Raw genomic sequence first — 20,254 nt, 5'->3', positions numbered from 1 at the left:
TTAACTCGTGTTATCATATTGTAACTTATAAATATCTCTATATATACTATAATATATTGATTGTAATAGTTATAACAAATGTCCACGAAGATAATTCGTGTTAATATAAAAAATTTAAGTGAAAAAATGAGTATACAATGTACGTAAAATCAGTATAAGTTTTTCGCATTCACATTTTTCTAAATTTACAATTCGAGTGCTAATAAATCTTGATCTTTGGCACGTTTCGTTTTTTACAAAATTAGCTCACATGTATATAAACAATTCTGAAAATGTTTTTGATTACAATGAATATCTAATTTTGAATCTTTTGATTTTATAGCCGTTTTTAAACTTGATTCAATATTTTAATTAAATTAACATACAATACAAAATTATTCATCTTAATTATTTTAATTGATTATAAATTAAATTATTTTTTATTTTTTTATTTTTTTATTTTTATCAGAATCTAACTAATGGTTATGATATCAAAATTTAATTTTAATTATTGAAAATATGGTCTGATTATAAATTTCATATAAAAATGTAACAATTAAAAATATTAGAAATATTTAATAATTAGAAATATTTAATAATAGTAGTAACTTAATAATATATGAAAAATTTTATATTTATTTAAATAATACATATATCTACTTATATACTTTTATATATATATATATATATATATATATATATTTATTTATTTATTAAGTAAATTTATTTATATAATATTTATTTATTAAGTAAAATATTTATACTAAACAAATAAATAATGTCATATCAAATATTTTGAATTAATATCTTAAAGATGGTAACTGTTTGTAAAATTTAATTAATATTTTTAATAATTTTATACATTTATCAAAAGAAGAGTTTTTATATTGTGTGCTAGTTTGTATAATTATCGTGTCGATATATAAACACTTTTTTAAATCTCTTTAAGAGCCCCATATTGAGAAATGTTGCATTTTGATCGAAGGGATCGCGCGATATTCTATTCTAGGCAGTTGTTTCCTTCCGCTTATTAATTACAGGCAGAATCGCTCTTCCCGTTCGCAGCCTGAAACCGTCACAGATTTCATTTACATCTCTCCAAATAAAGAAATCACGCTATCAGAGGCAAATAAATGATTGCGCGAGTTGAAAAATTATTTTTGTAGACTGTAGATATATTGACGTGATATATTCATCGTTGCATATGTTATATCGAATGTATCATCAAATATATTTATAATGGTATTTAAAAGTTTATTCTAATTGTATGTATCATTCAATTTTGCTGCTCTTATGTTAATTAATAACATTATGCAATTTTTTGTATATATTCCCAAAGCTGCTTTTGGAAAATAAATCTAACAATTTTTCTTACTGTAAATTGTAAAGTTAAACGTAAAGTTAAAGTTAAATTGTAAAGTACAACGGAATGTAAAATCATATTATTGAAAATGGACAGAGAAATCGTTTAATTACGCGGATTCCATTTGCCTCGGATATCCGTGAGATCACCTGAACCTTGAACCCGTGTCAAGTTCGTCCCCGACAGACATCAGGACGAGCTTTTCGTATCGAAATACGAATTGGAGGATACGCGTGGCATCGATCTTGATGCTACCTTCAAATTCGCCTGACTGCCATAGAAAGAGGTGAAGGCCGTGTCGGAGCTAACGCTTAGGGGTAGGCTCGTTGCGTCCATTGTCTCCCTTTCGCTGCCGAGGGTGGACGCTCTGATATCGAGGGTGCCGCTTACTCCGGACATTCCGGAGCTCGTGGCCATCTCCACCTCGCCGACGTCAGGATGGGACATGTGTCTTTAATTATTTTAAATTATTAAAATATTTAGAATATTTAAAACTCATATTATCATCACTTTAAACGCTTTATTATTTATTTCGGAAATATCGATAATCAGTTCATATTATTTAACGCCTGTTAAACTTTACCTGTAGTCTGGAATAGGCGGTTCGATATGCTGCCTTCGGGAATTTGATGATATCGGTGTTCTTTTTATCGCGTATATGTATATGCCGGTCATCGTAAGTGTATACGAAACAAAGTACAATGCGTGAAACTAGAATAATCGATGAGAAAAATGTCATTTATATGCATTATGTAAAAAAAGTTAATCGTGAATTATCTACAATAGACTCTCATTTTTTACGTATCTATAAATTATTTTGTATAATGGATCGAACAATACTCGCAATGCAGATCGATGGCCTACCTTGTAGTGATGATTAAGCATTCCAACTAATATATTAAAGGAATCCGAAGTGAGTAGCGCCAGTTGCAATGCAGTAGCACCAGACTCAAACAATATTACCGGCACTAGAGAGAAGAACATGAATTGCGTGATGCAATAGAGAATCAGGATCGTTATTACCGGTGCGTTGTCCCAATGGAACGTTTCTATTTGAAATTTCTCGAGCACGGCACTGTAGGAAAACGATTGGAAAAAAAATATTGTTTATTCGAGACATTCATTAGAAAGCTCTCAATTTCAAACGTACTCACGTTTGCATGCAGCTCAATATTGTGCCAAAGAAACCGATCATGCCCAGGTATTCAATAATATCGACTGTTTTAACGGCCAGCTCTTGCAGGACTGTCGTCACCGAAAATAATACCGCGCCTCCGAGACAAAGCATATCGCCGACGAGTTGATTCTTTCCTGACACGATAAATAATAATAATGATAATAACAACTTTATTGAATTCTCCGTTGCTGTCTTCTATCGTGTAATGGTCATTTATTTGCATGTAATAATCGTTGATAATTACCGGTAGCCGTAGGATTATTGTCATCTATACCGGCCCAAACTAGGCATCCGACGCCCATCAAACAAACGGACACACCAACGATGTGTACCATTCTGTATCTGACGCCCAATACTAGAAACGAGAGTACCAAGGCAACCGGTATCGCCACACAGTCGAGAAGCTAAAAGTATTGTTTTTCGTTGTACAATTCGTATATAAATAACTTTTATAGTAATATCTATAGAATATGTCGCATATAAAAGTGTGCCCAATACATGTGAATCACGCAATAATAAATAGTTCATAATGTTTGCAGCGCGTTTGATTAAGAATGAATGGCTCGGACAGCGAGAGAAAACGAGCATTGTTAGGTCGAAGACCTAACGTCCTCCTTTTCATTATAGCCGTGCAGCTACAATATCTGTTCCGCACGCCATTCATAGCTGACGCGAGTACTACGTTTGTTAGATAATACAAGCGCAAACTATATGTATGGATGGACAAAGTTATGCGTGAATGGGAAATTATATATTAAACGACAAAAATCACGTATCAATGAGGATTATTTTTAAATACGAAAAAATAAACGTGAAAAACGATGATAAATTTTCACAGATTATTTAATGTAATATAGGAAATGAAGATGTAATAAATATTTATGAACATAAAATCAAAAAGAGCGATATCTCTATAAAAATTATTCAAATTAATAATCTGTTATAAAAAATTAGAAATGTAATTATCATATTCGAATCAGTATCGTTTTCGCTCTTGATAAAATATCTGTGCATTCATGAATATACCTGTATGCTAGCGAGGCTGGTAAATTGATGTGACGATGTAATAAGCGTGCATGCTTCAACGTCAATCAGTGCTAACAGCAAGTATCTCCAGCCACGGGCTCTTATAACGGAAATTAGGCCATTCCCCACACCTCTGCAGGACATCCACGTCGTATAAACTAAGCACATCATCACATAGTGTGGAAGATTTTGTCCTGTCTCGCAAAATAATAATCGATTAGTAACGAAGAAGAAAGTTTTGCACAAAGATTGATATTGCTTTCAATTAGTTGAAGTCTTGAAGACGCAAAAATGCAAAATTAATTTTTAAGTAAATAAATTACCTGTTGGAAGCGAAAGCTTGTACGAGGCGGTGTTTATGTGATGATTTACGAGCGTCATGAAGCATAGCACCAGCGAGAGAAATTGGCCCATTATTATCGCCCTCCATACTGCCCTGTTTTATATTATATTGCTTTAACAAACGAACTTATCTCGAAAATATGCAAATGTGTATGTACATATATTTTATGTATATGTATCATAGATTATATGATACTATATTTTTAATTACAAATTTAAATAAGCCTTGAGAAAGTTAATAATTTTATTACATGTTTTATAATATAAAGATTAATATTTAAAATTCATTTATTCTAGTACAAGAAATATGTGTATTTCTCATGTGGGAAAAAATATGCAATTAATTTTCTTCAATGAATATTCAGTAGTAATATCTGAGAATGGTCAGACCAAATCGCGAGCCGGTTCGGCAAAATACAAGTCGCAAAAAAATAAACAAATTATTAATTTATATGATAAGGAATATTTACAGATTTCTAAATTAATGGAAAAGTCAAAGAGATTATTCGAATAAAAACGCCAGAAAAGAAAAATAGAGATATAAAAGAAAAATACTGAAATATCCATATTTTAACAAAAGGAAAGTTCTACGAATTCTACACACGTAAAATTACACTAACACTAATATAATTCGAATTTCCGGGTTCGTATTGTCACTGTATCGGTCACTATATTATTCAATTATATCGATTCGTTATCAATCATTACCATGTTTAACATAAAGATACGTCTAAGGTATTTGTAATCAAAACTAAGATTATATCGCAATTACACATTGTTATATCAATTATGGGGAGCTACACGACGAAAGGTAGCTAAACACCCGCCACTTTCATGCCCGGGTCGTTCGCCCCCTCCCGCCCGATCTCACCATTCCCACGAAACGGTACAGGGTGGAAAAAACACGCTCCTGCGAGCGTTTGTGCCCCGCGATTACTCACGTACCATCGGCCTAGCTCGGATATGTAATTTTCGATTTTGTCGCACACCCCATTCCTGGCCTGCATCGCCGGATTTTGAACGCCGTGACGATCGCCCACCGATCCACCCATGCCATGGTGCATTTTCACCCTGAAGGCTTCTCGCCGGCGAGCGGCTGCTGAATCGAGGCGCTTGCGCGACCTCCTTCCGCCCTCGGCGCAAAGGGACACGCCGTTACTCTTGTTGCTCTTCTCTCTTTCTCTCATCCTCTCTTTCTTTCTCTGGGTTCCCTTGAGTACGTATCGTGATAGGAAATATATGGGATTTTACTGTGCCACACGGTAGACGACATCGCGTGCGAGGCGATGTGGCGTCGTGCAAAATTCCGACCTCAAAATTGTCGAAGATTGATAGTATTGATCGTCAAAAACTAGTTTTTATATTTCTACATTTAAAAGTATATGAAAAAATTCTCGTAATATAATTATATGTAAATTATCTTAATGTAATTATAATGCAAACAATTTTGATATAATTTTCAAGACTCAAAATCGATATAATCCTTATATAACAATCATAGAGATTAACGTAAATTAAATAAAAATATTAATAATTTGTATTATTAACAATTTGTGATTTGTAAATTTTAACTTATTTTTAAAATTTTGCATATAAAAGTAAGAGTACTTAAGTATTAAATAATATACTTGAAAGTACATGCAAATAATTTAAATTTATAAATAAATATAAATTTATATAAAATTAAGAAAAGATCCTGGGATAACGAAGTAAAGAAGTATGTCTTTATTACCAGATACTCTTGTTTTTATTTACAATATATTGACATCTTTTCCGATATATATACTGTGAGCTCAGTCATAAATAATGTCCAAAAAGTTCTCGTTCTTATAGCAATCAAAGAGAGATTTGCACATTATATAAACTTTGAATATCTTCAACTTACTTATCATATATTTCTATATCATATATTTCAAACTTGTTATCCTTCGATACAGCGCACCAATTATGCACAAGTACAGATATCATAGATCCGACGTACGAAAAGAAGGCAATTGTAGCGCTAGGAATATGTAAATTTGTGCAGTCGATTCTGTCGATTCAACAATAATGTATCGTCGTTTGGAGAAAATCGAGCTTTTGTCAACTTTCGATTGATTGATTATCTAAAAGAGAAGATTATCGGTGGTACCGCGTTCTCGAGTTATCTTTACAAAGTTGAAAAAATATTTTCAATTTTATACGCGCGATGCGACATCGGGCGCGAAATTCTCCGCGTCCAGACATCCTTATTACACACGCAGTACATAATTAATGCACTAGACTCAATCTATTAATTAGTTGAAATAACAATAAATTGTGAAATGGAAAACGGGGGGAGACACAAGTTTTTATGAGGTAAAATCTCTCCTCGCGCGTCGATATGAGATAAGAGAGACGTAGAGTTTTAAAAATTTGATTTTTCGAACGGACGTTGACTTTACACTCTCGTCCAATGAGCAAAAATTGATGCTAAAAATAATCGAAGACGCTGTTCAAGGAGAGAAGTCCTTTTTGACAAGTGAGATCGGTTAATCGATCGATTGGTCACTTCTTAATTAGAAATGAGATTTTAATTTTACTTCTTCTTGGCCTCTTCCTCTACGGTCTCGTTCTGCTTGCGGAAGCAGTCGCCCACTGGGAAGAAGTCCCAACATCTTTGTTGATACATATTCCACACGTAGGTCTCCTGACCGGTATATTCGGTGTCCGGTTTGTTAATCAAGTGCATGAGGAAGAACCTGTTGATCGAAGATTATATTTTTCAAAATCGATGAGACATTCTTCTCTCGAAAAATTAAAAAATATATAAAATATTTACATATAATTCGCTAAATTATGCTCCTGCTGAACGTGAGTATCAAACCCGTGCGGCACCGCGTCGAAATATTCCTTCCCTAAGCCACATATGAAGCAATTACTCTCCATATTCGTCTTCACGTTGTCGAGCTGGTCTCGAAGTTCACCAAATGCGTCGATGATCAAACCTGAAAATCGATCGCGATATCACATCGGTCTCTCTTTCTGTTGCGAATCGAAGAACAATCGCGCTTACCTTGAATGATAGCTAATAGAATAACGATCACAAAGAAGAAGAATGTGATGTCGAACATTATACGATAAACCTCGTAATCGTCGCCATCAGGTTCACCGATCTCATCACCTATGCCACCTCCAGCTCTTACGCCTTTGTACAAATGGAAAACAAAGCACTGCGAAAAGAAATAGAATTATATCAGTAGCTTGAAATTAAAATATTGTGGAAAGTTTATATAACTTGCAAAGATAGAGAGATAAATATATTATAATTAGATAAAAAAATTTTTTATACGGTATATTTTTCATACCGTTAACATATGATGACACTTTTTGTCCGTTTCATCGTCTTCCTCTTGTATGTAGAATTTTCTAAAGAAATTGAAAGCTATCACGGTGTAGATATATACTACGATTGTCAGTAGCATCACTGTCAAGACCAGTTGCTTGCCGTTATGCGTTACCGATTGTAAAATCGTTCTCAGAGTTTTGACGGCGACCGCGACGTCCAATAGATGCGCAGCGAAAAAGAAATTATTGTAGTTTCCGAGGATTGAAAATACGAAGTACCACAAACTATACAAAAACGCCTAGAAATAAAATAATATATTTAAATATATAGATATTTTTTGAAATAAGTGTATTTATAAAATTATATTAAATTAATTAAAATTCTTCTTGAACTTATTTATTTAATTTATTTAAAAATACATACGTTATCTGTAATGGTGACACCGGCTTTCCAAATTTGATATCTCCAATCGATAGTTATAATGCTGCAAAACATCAGTTTTTCTATCACAAAATCTCATCAAAAGATATAGGACATAAACTATCAAGATATAGACAGATATAGGACATAAACTATCAAGACATTCACTTACAAATGTATCAAGCCAGATCCTTCTTCTTCCTGTTGACTGAAAGAAGTTTTTTCCATTCCCAGCAAATTGCTGATGTAATCGAAATCGTATGTTTCGCTATATTTTTGGCGGACCTTCTTTTTCACAAACTTGTCCCAATAATTCACAGGGAAAGTTTTCGCTGATATTACCATTTTGTCCCAATGCGCTTTAATGTCATCCTCTTCCGGCGTTTCGGCTATATATAATCCATCGAATTCTACTCGTCGTGCAATTTCCTTCTCTCGTTTGAAGATAGCTAATGGAACCTGAAAAATATATGTTTTTTATTATATGAATCATGAAATGGTTATATTTATTATATTTGCAAAAATACTTAATTAAAATTTTATATTAAAAATTAAAAATTATTACCAGAAAATATTCAAGCTTCAAATAATATAATTTAATTTAAATTTATTAAATAATAATTGATTAAATAATAATAATTATAAATTATTCGGCTTTCAAATATACCTTCAAGTGATAATATGCAACTAGCATAGCGAGCGAAACGAGAGAATGAAGAGCAGCCAATAATCTCATAACGTGAGCCATATAGTAATAATCCATTTCCACGAATTCCTGATCGTCTTCGTCTTCCTCTTCCGAATCATCCGATTCACCACTACCACTGCCCATTTCAACGCCGCTACCCGCTAAACCTGATGGACCGTCGCCCGACATTTCTGCCAAGATATCTGCTATTCTACCACTACCTTCTTCATTCAAATCCACAGCCAAAAACGAAACCTAAATTAAAATTAACATACATGAGAAAAAAAAATAAAATCTGTTTCTCTTTTAGATCTATATATATAAATAATATGAGTTTATGAAATCTTTAGTAAAGATTTTAAAATATACCTCATCTTTATAAAAATGTAAAATATATAAATTCTCTATTATAAAACTTTTACCAACCTTATAAAAGAGCAGCATAAAATTGATACAGAAGGCGAGAGCCAATGCAACATATTTCAAATTGTAGAAATTTCTAGCTAGGAAAGACACTACGCGGTGGCTGTAATCGGATAAATCGATACTTGATCCTGTAGAAGGTTCGACTGAGGGTTCTTGCTTTGCTTCGGCTTCAACCGCTGCCATGGCTGCTTGTTGAGCTGCTGCTGCTTCGGCCGCTGCGGCAGCTTGAGCCCTAGCTTGTTCTCCGCTATATCAATATCATAGCAAATTACTTAATTAAGATAAAACAATCATACACAAATAATGCATTAAAAATTAATTCCATACATTATTTAAATTCTATTTATAGCTATAAAATAAGACGAATATTTTAATTTTTAAAAAAAGATAGTAATTTTTGATGTTATTAAAAACGAGAAATATATATTTTTTATAATTTATTTCAACAATGAGAAAGCAAGAGAGAGAGAGAGAGAAACTTTTCTACATCGAGATATATTTTACGTTACGAACATATTATTTTCTGCTTTAAGAAAAGGTGAGCAATTTTTAAGATGAAATTAATTTAATTTTTATAATCAATTAGGAGTATCTATTTATTTAAAATGACTCTGCACTTATCGGAAACTTTTTTTGTACGAATAAAAAATGATTTAACGATTTAATGTATTAATCTTGATCTAAAAGAATGAAATCGATTGATTCTATACAGAATAAAAATTACTACTGCTTTAATCGATCATTATTGACATAAAAAAATTAAAGTGTTAAATTATAAAATAGTAATTTTACGTGGGCATGTAAATGCATGCGCGCATGTGTATATTAATAAGCTTAAAAATTATTATGAAATTAAATAATTTATTTACATGCCTATCATTTTTTATATACTTATATAATATTTATCTGCTTTATTTTATTCTATTATTTATTCTATTATTTCCAAATAAAAATATTTGAATATTGTTTTTTAACGTTTATATTAGTTTTTATACTGACCCAAGCAAATCGGCTAAAGTGACAGGTGCTTCACTCTCTCCTCCTTCAGCTGTCGCTCCCTCTTCACCGGTGCCTTCGTCAGGTGTGCTTTCGCCCGTCTCTTCGATACTAGATTGTGGCGTAGAAGTGCTCGATTCATGCGGTGCTATTCTTATTTGTCCTCCTTCCTCTTTCGTTATATCCATTCCGAAAGCTTGCACCTGCACAAAAGATATTATTTAACATAATTTTTAACGTCGCTATATTATCTTTATATTATATAACATTGTTATATTATCGTTATATTATATTTTTACATTATATCGAAAAAATCTTACCTGTAGATTCGATTCATCTGGTGTTGGTGGCAAAGCGGGTAAAAGTCTGGACGGTTTCTCCTCCTCCTCCTTGATGGCAACAGGCTCCTCTAATCGTGGTCCTCTCATTAACGTCAACAAAAGACCCATAAAGTATTTGATTACGCAGCCGATGCCAAAGCCGGAATAATAGAAGGCGTAAAAGATCATTTTGAAAAAGCCGATAAAGAGCTCGGGAATCGTCATCTGCTGCATCTCGGCAATCTTGTTTTTAATATTGGTCGGCGAGAACAAGTAGAAGCAGTAGTAGATGCCGTCTTTGAAGGCTTGTATACCTCGTCTGATCGGATCTTTATTTCTCTCTTCATCGTCCTCGGTCAAGTACGTGTACGAGGACTCCCTTGCTTTGCCGATGCCACCGCTTTCCTCGACAGTCATTAACGCACTCGCGTGCTGCATCTCAAAAATGGCGTCCTCGCAGAAATTGATGAAGGTCTCGAGTTTCTCCTTTTCACCGGCTTCGACCACTGTATTGTAGAAATATATTCTCTTTGATTCCTTGATCTGCGGTTTTTCCCACTGCTCAATGTTCGATTCCTTGATCTCGAAGTACACACGCTCGATCTTTTTATTGCCACCGAGGATCTCGATTCTGCCTAAGAATGGCTCGAAATAATTCAAGACTGAACCAGCTGTCTCCAAAAATCTAGCTAATCTCGGCTCGTTAGGCATATGCTCGGACAGATTAGTAAGCAATACGGCAAGATTAAAACCGATCTCTTTTGCTGGTTCGTGGAAGCGATCCATAAAAGCGACGTAATCGATCTTGCCATCGTGATTTGTCTCGCAACAGGCCAGAAGAAATTCAATCTCTTCGCTGAAAGTATTTTAAATTAAAATTTAATTATGTTGCTAAACAAAATAAAATAATTCGAGCAAAATATTGGTAGTTTTTAAATATACTTGGTATAACTCTTCTGTTGCTCCATTTTCTCCTTGAAATCCTTAGGATACACCCAGCCGTCGTTGTTAAAATCAACTTCTAAGAAACTTGGCGATGATACCAGATCTTTCAATTTTAAGAACATGTCGAAGTATTTCAAGATCAATTCCACGTTACTTGCTGATTCGACCAAGGTATCTACCATCTGTTTTCCGATTGTTCCGTTCACCACGTTGCCTTTAAAAATTAGATAAATATTAATTATTTTATTTATTTCTTCGAATATATAAAATTTAAAAAAAGGATACATACCTTCAAGCATGGAAAGCATCATGGTAATCATATCCTTCTGCAAATTCAATAATTCTTTGAGAAGATCTACTTGGCTAGAATGCTTCGACAATTTGTCCTGCATGTGCGAGAATAAGAAAAGAAAACCTCCAACCGCATCCCACAATCTCGAATGCGCTAAAGCTTGTTGATTTTGCGCGCATGGACCTTGAATAACTTCTGTGAGTGTGTTGAAAACTTGACTGGCGACACCGATAGCCTTGAAGAAATTTGCTTTGCCGGCAGGATCGATAAGTTCCTTGCTCGAATAATGCCAGTAGAAATCCATGATCGATTCCTGCAGTCGCAGCAAGTAATCAACGGTACATATAACGACATTCACTGTAGTTGTATTACCAGCCTGTGTTCTGAGGTAGTTTTGCCAATCTATCACAGATACAAATTATATAAAGTGATAAATGTTACTCGATTAAATTTAGCTTTCAATCAACAGTAACGTAACACTTACCGAGATTATGACCCTCGCAAGTGAGTTGGATAAACCGGAATAGAGCACAAGTGAATTCAGCATCGTGCATATTCTTTTCGCCGGCTGCACCTTCAGAACCGACACCGAGTCCTTCAGCCTTTGTATTCCTCTCGAAAGCGTCCAAATCCAATACGCTGCAAGAGTTCATTAGACCCGCGATGGATGTGAAAAAACCGACGTCCTTCTTCTCCTTGAGATGATTCAGCATTCCTCGCTGAATTTCGATATTGCCGCCACGCAGAATCGAAATTCCAAGTTCCAGAGTTTTTATTACCATATCACTGGGAACACCCTTGCACGCTGATATGTGTAAGAGAACCATCTCTGCGACACCGCGATTCGCTAGGCGAGCTTGATGGAACAAAAGCTTCTGTTTTTCCATCTCTTGCTCCTATAATTACATAGCATAATAAATATAAATGAAATCAAATACTTAAATTTTATAAATATACATGATGCAAATAACATATTATGTATAAAAATTATATTAATTTATAATGTAATTTTCATACACAATTTTTAATTATTTGCTATTCAAAAAATACAACTTTTATTTTACGTGCATTATTTTTTTTTAACGTGTATATAAATATAGCATACATATCAGTATCTTACCATTAATTTATGCATGGGCCTCTTGAGAGTTACGTTAAAAGAAAGAACATACAATTTAATAATATTGTTAGTAATAAATTTCGAAATTAAAAAGAGGAAAACAATCGCAATAATCTACAATATTTTGCTTGCTTATGAATGATATTTTACATCGTTTCAATGAATAAGACAGTGTATAATTAAACAGGTTTAGATGTCGAAATGCGAGGAACATATATGATTGACACTTTGGACTGCGAGCATACATTAAGCGGATAAATTCTCGCACTAACTACTTATTCTTACCATAAGTAGCTTACGTGTCAGCTTCTAGTAAGTTAGAAAAAAATAGGGAATTCGTTAATGCGGCAGATTTCGGGAAATTGTCAAAGGATTCGATTATTCTCATTCAAATTATCTATCTACAAATGAAAACTTATTAATCGAAGATACCTACATGGATCGAAGCTCCACCTTCTTCTTCGCTGCCACCACCGCCATCACCTTCTTCTTCACCTTCTTCCTCTTCCTCTCCGCAAGATTTGGAAATGATATGTGCATAACTCATATAAAGCGGATCTTCTTGAAGCGCACCTGACCGTTCAGTCATTGCACCGCGACAGAATGTTGTCACCAATTGTGTCAATGGATCTGGCTTGCCTTCATCCTCAGATTCCGTTTTGTTCAATTCAGCATCTTCGAATGATTGCTAAAGAAAAAAAAAATTTCTATATATTTAAATTTTAATATGAATTATATACATATGTGTGTGTGTGTATTAAAAATATACATTTAAATATTATATTTCAGAATAAATCAAATAATAGGTGCAAATAATAAGTGCAATTACCGTAAGATCCTCGATCATTACTTCTTGACCGACATTTTCTTCTTGTAGCCACGTTTCATAATATGTTCGTGCAAAAATGTTTATTGCACGATGCCTAGGAAAAGATAATAATTATAAATTAAATTTAATATAATATAAATTTTTTAAATAACTTTATATAATTATAATTTTAATAAAATTATATATACGTATTATATATTTTAACGGTTTACATTCGTGTTATAAAGAAATTGTTTTGTGCATATATACAGTAGATATTAATTTGCGTTAATCATACCTTCTCAATTTATACAGAGGTTCACTACGTAAGCATGCAATCGCTGCTCTTTTTCTGGCAGCGCATAATACGCGTTTCCATCCATCTCGCGATGGTGGTGGCTTTGTCGCCTGTTAATGTGCGCACAAACAACAACAAATACACTCTCATTATTAATAGTTATGCTAAATTATTAACAGTTACATTTATTAGTTATTGCAATCGGTATTATATAAGAGATTGCACACTAAAAATTGATTAATCTTATCCTATTGTCCCGTAATATCTCTTTTTTGTTAACAAACAGCAAAATATCTAATTAATTCTATGTAAAATAATGCAAAATACATCGACAATATCTGATGTAACTCAAAATAAAGATGATTCTAATGATGTTAAAAAATTAATAATAACATTGCAACTGAAGGATTAACTGAAGCAACTAAATCAAAAACATAAAAAATAGCAAGAAGGATACCTGGGCAAGGAATGTAGGGAAATTTGGCGGAAGCAAGCGATTACCGCTCGTTTACGTTGGATCGATACCACGGATCGATATTGACTCTTGCTCTGCTGTTGTGGATGATCAATCTACTCGAGAACATAAAAGCACGGAATAAATATGATGAATATTTTGATTACTTAAAGAAAAAGAAAAATGATGGTGATCCTCAGGAAACAATGAAATTTTTAATTTTCTAGTAATTATAAAAATATTTAGCAAATTAAAAGAATCTCAGATCCAGGAAATTATTCTGAGTAATTTAAGTGTCCAGAAAATTTTGAAAATTATTTCAACGTCAAATAGAAAAATTTCTATAACTAACCATGTGTAAACCGAACAAAACTTTCGCCATATCGGTAATTCTAGCGACGACATCCTCCAATTGTTGAGCCTTCGTAGAAGGCTCTAGCGCATCTTTCTTCTGACCTAATTTAGAATATAAATAATGCTGCCAAGACATCTCGTCGGCAGGATCGATTTTATCCGGCAATGTTAATTGAGTTTTGGCAAATTCCGCGATCTCTTGCTCCTGCATCTTCTTTAAGAATCTGTCTTTGCAATGCTGTACCAACTCCTGTTCGCGACCGGCAAACAGATTCAAGCCGACAGGTAGCAATCGCTTTAGACACGCCACCATCAAGGATGCTTGCACTTCCTTGTCCTTGTCTCTTTTTTTGTCACGATGTTTTTTCTTTTTCTAAAAAGAAATATTTGATTACCGAAGAAATATTTGATTACTTTTCTTTCGAGATAAATGCATAATGCTAATTATTATACAATTATTGTTAAATTATTATTAAATAAGTTGTACGAACCTTGCTTCCTCCGGAGGGCGCGCTGCCATCAGATACTGCAGCAGGTCTTCTGGTTGCAGTAGGCATGATGAGCACCATATTATCGATCTCGTTCGCAGATATAAAATTTTGTTCTTCACGTAAGAAATATTGCGACTTGGACCAGATATTAAATATGGCTGCTACGTGATTATATAGATCCTCGGCCTCAGAAATATTGTTCCTCAACCAATGATTTCTCTGAAGATCGACATACTTTATCAACAGAGGATAGAATGAATAGATATCGCGAACCAATAGCTGCCAATCTTCCTGTATCTGCGCCTCAACTTGTGATGTATCATCGGTCGAGGATTTGATAAAACCACGAAGAGACTCTTCTTTATGAAACATGGTATCCGTTCGCTTCCTGACACGTTCGGCGAGAGGCAAGAACGGGTCCTTCAGCAATTCTTCAGACGAGTTGATGATGATTTGTTGTGTATAGGCAGCGATGCGCGTCATCCACGGGGCATTTTCGTTGCCAATATTCTTTTTGATTAGCTTCAACACATTTTTCAACAACTGATTCATGTGATCGCTAGTAATCATACTGACATAAGTACCTTCAGTTGGATTCACGTTATCAGGCCCTTGGGCCCACCAGAAAGGCAAATAGGAGCATAACAATGGTAGAATTACGTCGACGATGTGAGGAGCGTCGTTGTAAGTCTTGTCAGATTCAACAAATTGATCCACCTCGGTGAGAATCGTCTCCAAGGTTGGCATACTTGATTCCATCTTCGTCATAATATCTTGAGCTTCCAGAGAATGATCTGCGATTCGATTCAGGAGGGAATATTGATTGTGCTTATTTAAATGCGGTTCTAAGAAGGCTACCGGGAAACAACTCGAAAAGGCACCCAGACAAGAACCCAGATTCGGTTTATGTCGGTCGATCTCAGTCTTCAGGTACTTTCGCTCGTGCGTTAAACTAGCGTCTGTTCCGAGAGTGTATAAAGACGCCAGCATTTTGTACGATGCTACTTGAATTTCATCGACTATCGAATAAAGAAAAAATTATGATATTATACACACACACACACACACACATATATATATATATATATATATATATATATATATATATATAAAATTATTTTAAAGTGTGACAAATTTTACACTTACGTAACAAATCGCTGCCATATTCGCACGCAGCAAGATGGTCGAACATTGCAGTAAGCACTGGCAAAACGACGCTATTAATGTACGATAATGATGTGGACGTTTTCAAATGAGTGCCTCTGAGATGACTGTATTTCCCCTCTTGAAGATTCAGGATCGTATGGCCCAAATCGTCGGCGGTATTGTTGAAAAAAGTCAACATGGACGTTCTAATAAACTCTGGACAGTTTTTCACGAGACTCTTGGCATCTATGCCTTTCACGAGCACTTGTAGACAACGAACTGTTATCCTCACGTCTGCACCAAAGGCGGCGAGTCTCGATCTTAGCAAACTCGCTAATTTACAGAAAAGAGAGGCCACCATCTCTTTTTCCTTCAAGGACGCTGCGCCGACATTATTCGTGGCGGTAGCTACTGCGATGAAATAATTTCTATGTGTGCTAAAGTACTTCTCCATCAACGGCAAAACTACTTTACTGAAGAATTTAATGTCTCTTGTGGAGGTTTTAAAGCTATTTCTTCGGCTAAATGTATCAGAGGGTTTCAGGAGTTTCATATTAATCGTCGCCTTATCCAGATAAGCTATTAGTTTCTCCAACAGTGAATAAGCGAATCTTAATTCTACTGAAGCAGCGGCGCCAGCCACTTCAGTTTCGGTACCGCCACGATTAGGTTTGTGAAGCTTGTAACCTTGATACTGTAGATATTTGAGAAACTCTTGCGATCGCTCGCGATCTTTTCGCTTCTCTTTATCAGTCAATAAATCGTAGGGAACTAACTGAGGGTGAATGCCGCCTCCTATAATTATAAAATATATTATCAGAAAAAATTATTCAATTTTAATTTTAATTCGAAATTAAAAAATACCAAGATATTAATCTTTATAATAGAGCAGTCTATGCTAACCACAAGTAATGAGCTCTTCTTTCTTCTTCTTCGCCCAAATATCGTGAGCATTATCCGCTAAACGTTCGGCCATATTTTGCATTTCTCTGCTTAGGGTCAAATTAGTCATGTCCACCGGGTGAGGATTATAATTAAACGGACTCGCCGAATCACCCTACATATTTTAAATACATGAAAATATATAAATATATCTCTTTTCTAATATAAATATAGTAAATTTTTAGATGAATAATTTTTTTCTTACTTGACTTTTAGAAGATCTTCTCATAGAACTGCGATTGGTCGACGGTACATCGACTTCTGCATGTTCTATATTCCAACCAATCGCCAAAAGAGCTTTCAAACTCTCTCTAACAGGTTCTTTATATCGTTCTCGTTCATAATCGCTTAACATATTATACGGCTTTAATCTTGGATGAGTTTTATTCACATCCGACCATTGATCACCGTAAGTCCATCCATTTTCTAATTTACGACTAGCCCAAGCGTCGTGATAATGTTCGGAAAACTTTTGTACTATTTGATTAAGATCGTTATTAAGCACCACGCTAAAAAAGATTATAATTTCAAAATAATGGTCTTCTCAAATTTTACTTTCTAATTATTATTTTTCAATTATTAATTTCATTATTTATAAGTATACAGAATTTTTATAAAATATTTAATATATTATATAATTTAATATATTTGTAGAAAATTTTTGTAATAAAAAATTAATAATAACCTCGACGTATTGATTGGTTGCGGATTGTAAGGCCCATCAGGTGATTGCGCCGAGGCCGACTTGCTGCCATACCACTCGTCGTCATAATTTTTTGACAAAGAATAATCTGGCGGCAAGGCACAACCGATAGCCGTCAAGCATGGCAGAGCTTTTCCGAAAAGTTCTGGGTCGTAATCCATCTTGGATAAAGAATCGAAAATATTACTAAAGAGAACCATCGTGAGGCGTTTCTCTTCGTCGCTCGATGCGCCGTACGTGCCTTGACCACCAGAGCCGGTGGAGCCATAATATTTCGCGCAACGGTCATAATGCAACGTTAATAACTAAAAAAAATAGTAAAATTACTAACAGATATTAACGAAGTTTTGCGATTATTAATTTTTAATATACAAAAATGGCAGATAATTTGACAAAACGATTACATAATCGACGTACTCTGAGAGCAACAGTAGTGTACTCCGACAATTTTGACACGTCGACAGTTAGTTTTCGCAATAATTTCAATAACATGCTCGGCTGCATCTGGCTGCAAGCAAGATTAAAGTTATTTTTGAAAATAAAAATGATTAGCACGTGGATTTTTCTTGAAGAGTAAAAATATTCAATTAATCGATTTAGATGATATTGGAGAAGTTTTTTCGTTTACCTAGTCAACGCGACGAGGAAATCCGAGACAGCTTCTCTCTGTCCTTTCGTCAGCATTCGATTCTTGCTGAGTCTATAAACCGTGTGCAACGTAGCATCGAGTAAACTCGCATAATTATCTGCCTCATTATAGAATTTCGAATGTTTGATTAGCAGCGGCAGAATGCTGTTTCCTATGTAGCGATTCATAGCGAGTGCCATATCAGATTCGTATCCATCATTCTGCGAGAAAATTAAATCAATTAGTATAGAGATTCTTAATTATTCTATTTTTCTTAATTATTTTACTTTTTAATTATTTTAATTTCATTCTTATTCTCGCTCTTGTTATTTTAAAATAATGAATGAGTGATTATGAGGATAGTAATGAATAAATAATATTATGTTCGAGATAAATAAAATAATCCTTACTCTATCAAGCATAGTAGCGGCACGAAGATCTGGTAAGAAAGCTTCTTCCAATATTTTATAGAATAATTCCTGCGTTTCGATACCGTAAACACATTCCAAGAATAATACAACGCTTTGTTTGTGGCCTGGTATCAAACCAGACGGCATATCGCTTTTCGGTCGTTCCTCGCCAGCAGCAGGATTCAGTAATGTAAATCGCAGAGACAACACACCCTGAAGATCGTCCAATGGTACTAAAGATCTCAAAATTGCCCGGGCTCGTAGAGATTCGTTCTTTCCTGAAATAATTTAATATTTCAAATAAAGATGCATTGTTTGGACATTAATTATTTTAAAGCAAAGTTTTCTTTCATATATTACCAACTGACTTTGTCGAGGCCTCTTTTGCTCATTAAGAAAGAAAATAAAATATTGTTATTAAATAATTCATTGCACTTTACATATAACAAAAAATTTTTAATGATTATTTATGTTACGAAAAATATGTCCAATGAAAGTGCAATGAAACATGAATTTACTCAAAAAAAAATCAACACTCACAATTTCAAAATAAAATTTGTATAATTATCTGATATTTTATACACACACACACACACACACACACACACACACACACACACACATACAAATATAAATTATTATCTGTTTACATCATATAAAAAAAAAACAAAATTTAAAGAAAATTTATCTATTATGAAATATTATTTATATATTAATTCTAATTAATATTTCTTTCTATTTCTCTCTCTATTTTATTACACATTTTACGTACATTGATTATTTTAAATAATTAGAATAAGAATTAAATTAAAATTTTTTTAAAAACATAATTAAAACATGTTCAGAACATAATTGGTTGTGATTTTGTATTAATGAAGATATGAAGATTTAACTCTTTGGATTATAATACTACCTTGCTCTATGACAGAAGAATCTGGAGCACAGCGACCTAATAGATCGACAAGGGTACAATAGAAATTTAGAATCGCCGCGCCTGTATCTATATAATCTTCATCGTCATCTGACTCCGGAAGTGGATGCTCGAATTGCATCATCATAGCTGTGCCTTCAGCTTCATCATGTACCTGTGCGAGATACTAAGTTCATATCGTATTAATTGAAGATTACAAACACATAAAAATGATTTGCAGGTAATTCAATCTAATATTTTATGCGATATTTAGTAAACTCGATTTGTGTCTTTTAAGAAAAATACAATCGTATGAATTACTAGTTGAGGAACTAACTAAGCACAAATCAATTTTAATGGGAGATTTTTGTACAATAAACAATACATGTAATAAAACGAAGTGAAACCATGTGAATTTTAAAAGAAAACAAATAAGGGTAGATTGTTGAAATATAAATAAAAAATTAGATTATACAGAGTTCTAGATGCACAAATACATACACATATATTTATATATTGATTGTACATCTGCTTATACATATAAGCAAATCAGAATTTGAAAAGTTATTTTGGGGGAATATTTAATAAAAACCTGTAAGTTTTAAGAACATACAAAATTTTAGGGAATGAAATGTAATTAAAAATACACACATGGACTTTTTTCAAACAGCAATCAAGAACAGAATAATTTCTTACTTACGAAATAGTT

At 33.8% G+C, this 20,254-nt stretch overlaps 2 protein-coding genes across 15 annotated transcripts in view; both read right to left on the bottom strand.

The window, feature by feature from the left end:
• Positions 1-852: 852 nt before the first annotated feature.
• On the bottom strand, positions 853-4,986 carry LOC105252218 (solute carrier family 35 member F2). The gene is made up of 9 exons (XM_011259517.3): positions 4,833-4,986; positions 3,869-3,981; positions 3,546-3,739; positions 2,764-2,923; positions 2,497-2,653; positions 2,207-2,417; positions 1,926-2,053; positions 1,598-1,793; positions 853-1,045 (listed from the first exon to the last, which is right to left on the bottom strand). Exons 1-9 carry the CDS (start codon positions 4,949-4,951, stop codon positions 1,010-1,012), a joined length of 1,314 nt encoding a protein of 437 aa, XP_011257819.1. The 5' UTR covers positions 4,952-4,986; the 3' UTR covers positions 853-1,009.
• Positions 4,987-5,589: 603 nt separating this feature from the next.
• LOC105252243 (ryanodine receptor) overlaps positions 5,590-20,254 on the bottom strand; it is a 41,437-nt gene continuing 26,772 nt past the window's right edge. For 7 of the 14 annotated variants that reach the window (XM_025409577.1, XM_025409579.1, XM_025409584.1 and 4 more), the window contains 26 exons: positions 19,549-19,720; positions 18,636-18,913; positions 18,226-18,446; positions 18,015-18,105; positions 17,580-17,902; positions 17,100-17,403; positions 16,856-17,009; positions 15,953-16,747; positions 14,807-15,825; positions 14,314-14,688; positions 13,965-14,077; positions 13,231-13,324; positions 12,838-13,089; positions 11,766-12,177; positions 11,279-11,683; positions 10,987-11,203; positions 10,045-10,900; positions 9,728-9,927; positions 8,729-8,975; positions 8,282-8,557; positions 7,787-8,073; positions 7,618-7,678; positions 7,214-7,492; positions 6,922-7,078; positions 6,688-6,853; positions 5,590-6,607 (listed from right to left, as the gene is read on the bottom strand). In XM_025409577.1, the coding sequence (XP_025265362.1) occupies positions 6,445-6,607; positions 6,688-6,853; positions 6,922-7,078; positions 7,214-7,492; positions 7,618-7,678; positions 7,787-8,073; positions 8,282-8,557; positions 8,729-8,975; positions 9,728-9,927; positions 10,045-10,900; positions 10,987-11,203; positions 11,279-11,683; positions 11,766-12,177; positions 12,838-13,089; positions 13,231-13,324; positions 13,965-14,077; positions 14,314-14,688; positions 14,807-15,825; positions 15,953-16,747; positions 16,856-17,009; positions 17,100-17,403; positions 17,580-17,902; positions 18,015-18,105; positions 18,226-18,446; positions 18,636-18,913; positions 19,549-19,720 (7,917 nt within the window). In that variant the 3' untranslated portion in view covers positions 5,590-6,444. Of the gene's footprint in view, positions 6,608-6,687; positions 6,854-6,921; positions 7,079-7,213; positions 7,493-7,617; positions 7,679-7,786; positions 8,074-8,281; positions 8,558-8,728; positions 8,976-9,727; positions 9,928-10,044; positions 10,901-10,986; positions 11,204-11,278; positions 11,684-11,765; positions 12,178-12,401; positions 12,423-12,686; positions 12,711-12,837; positions 13,090-13,230; positions 13,325-13,507; positions 13,618-13,964; positions 14,078-14,313; positions 14,689-14,806; positions 15,826-15,952; positions 16,748-16,855; positions 17,010-17,099; positions 17,404-17,579; positions 17,903-18,014; positions 18,106-18,225; positions 18,447-18,635; positions 18,914-18,995; positions 19,017-19,548; positions 19,733-20,254 lie in introns of all 14 variants that reach the window. The other 7 variants (XM_025409578.1, XM_025409587.1, XM_025409581.1 and 4 more) reach the window with 6 other exon arrangements.

This window comes from Camponotus floridanus, unplaced genomic scaffold, assembly GCF_003227725.1.
Source record: "Camponotus floridanus strain SB8 unplaced genomic scaffold, Cflo_v7.5 scaffold27, whole genome shotgun sequence".
Classification (NCBI taxonomy): Eukaryota; Metazoa; Arthropoda; class Insecta; order Hymenoptera; family Formicidae; genus Camponotus; species Camponotus floridanus.
Note: the sequence above shows the minus strand (reverse complement) of the source record. Positions and strands in the feature narration are given on the sequence as shown.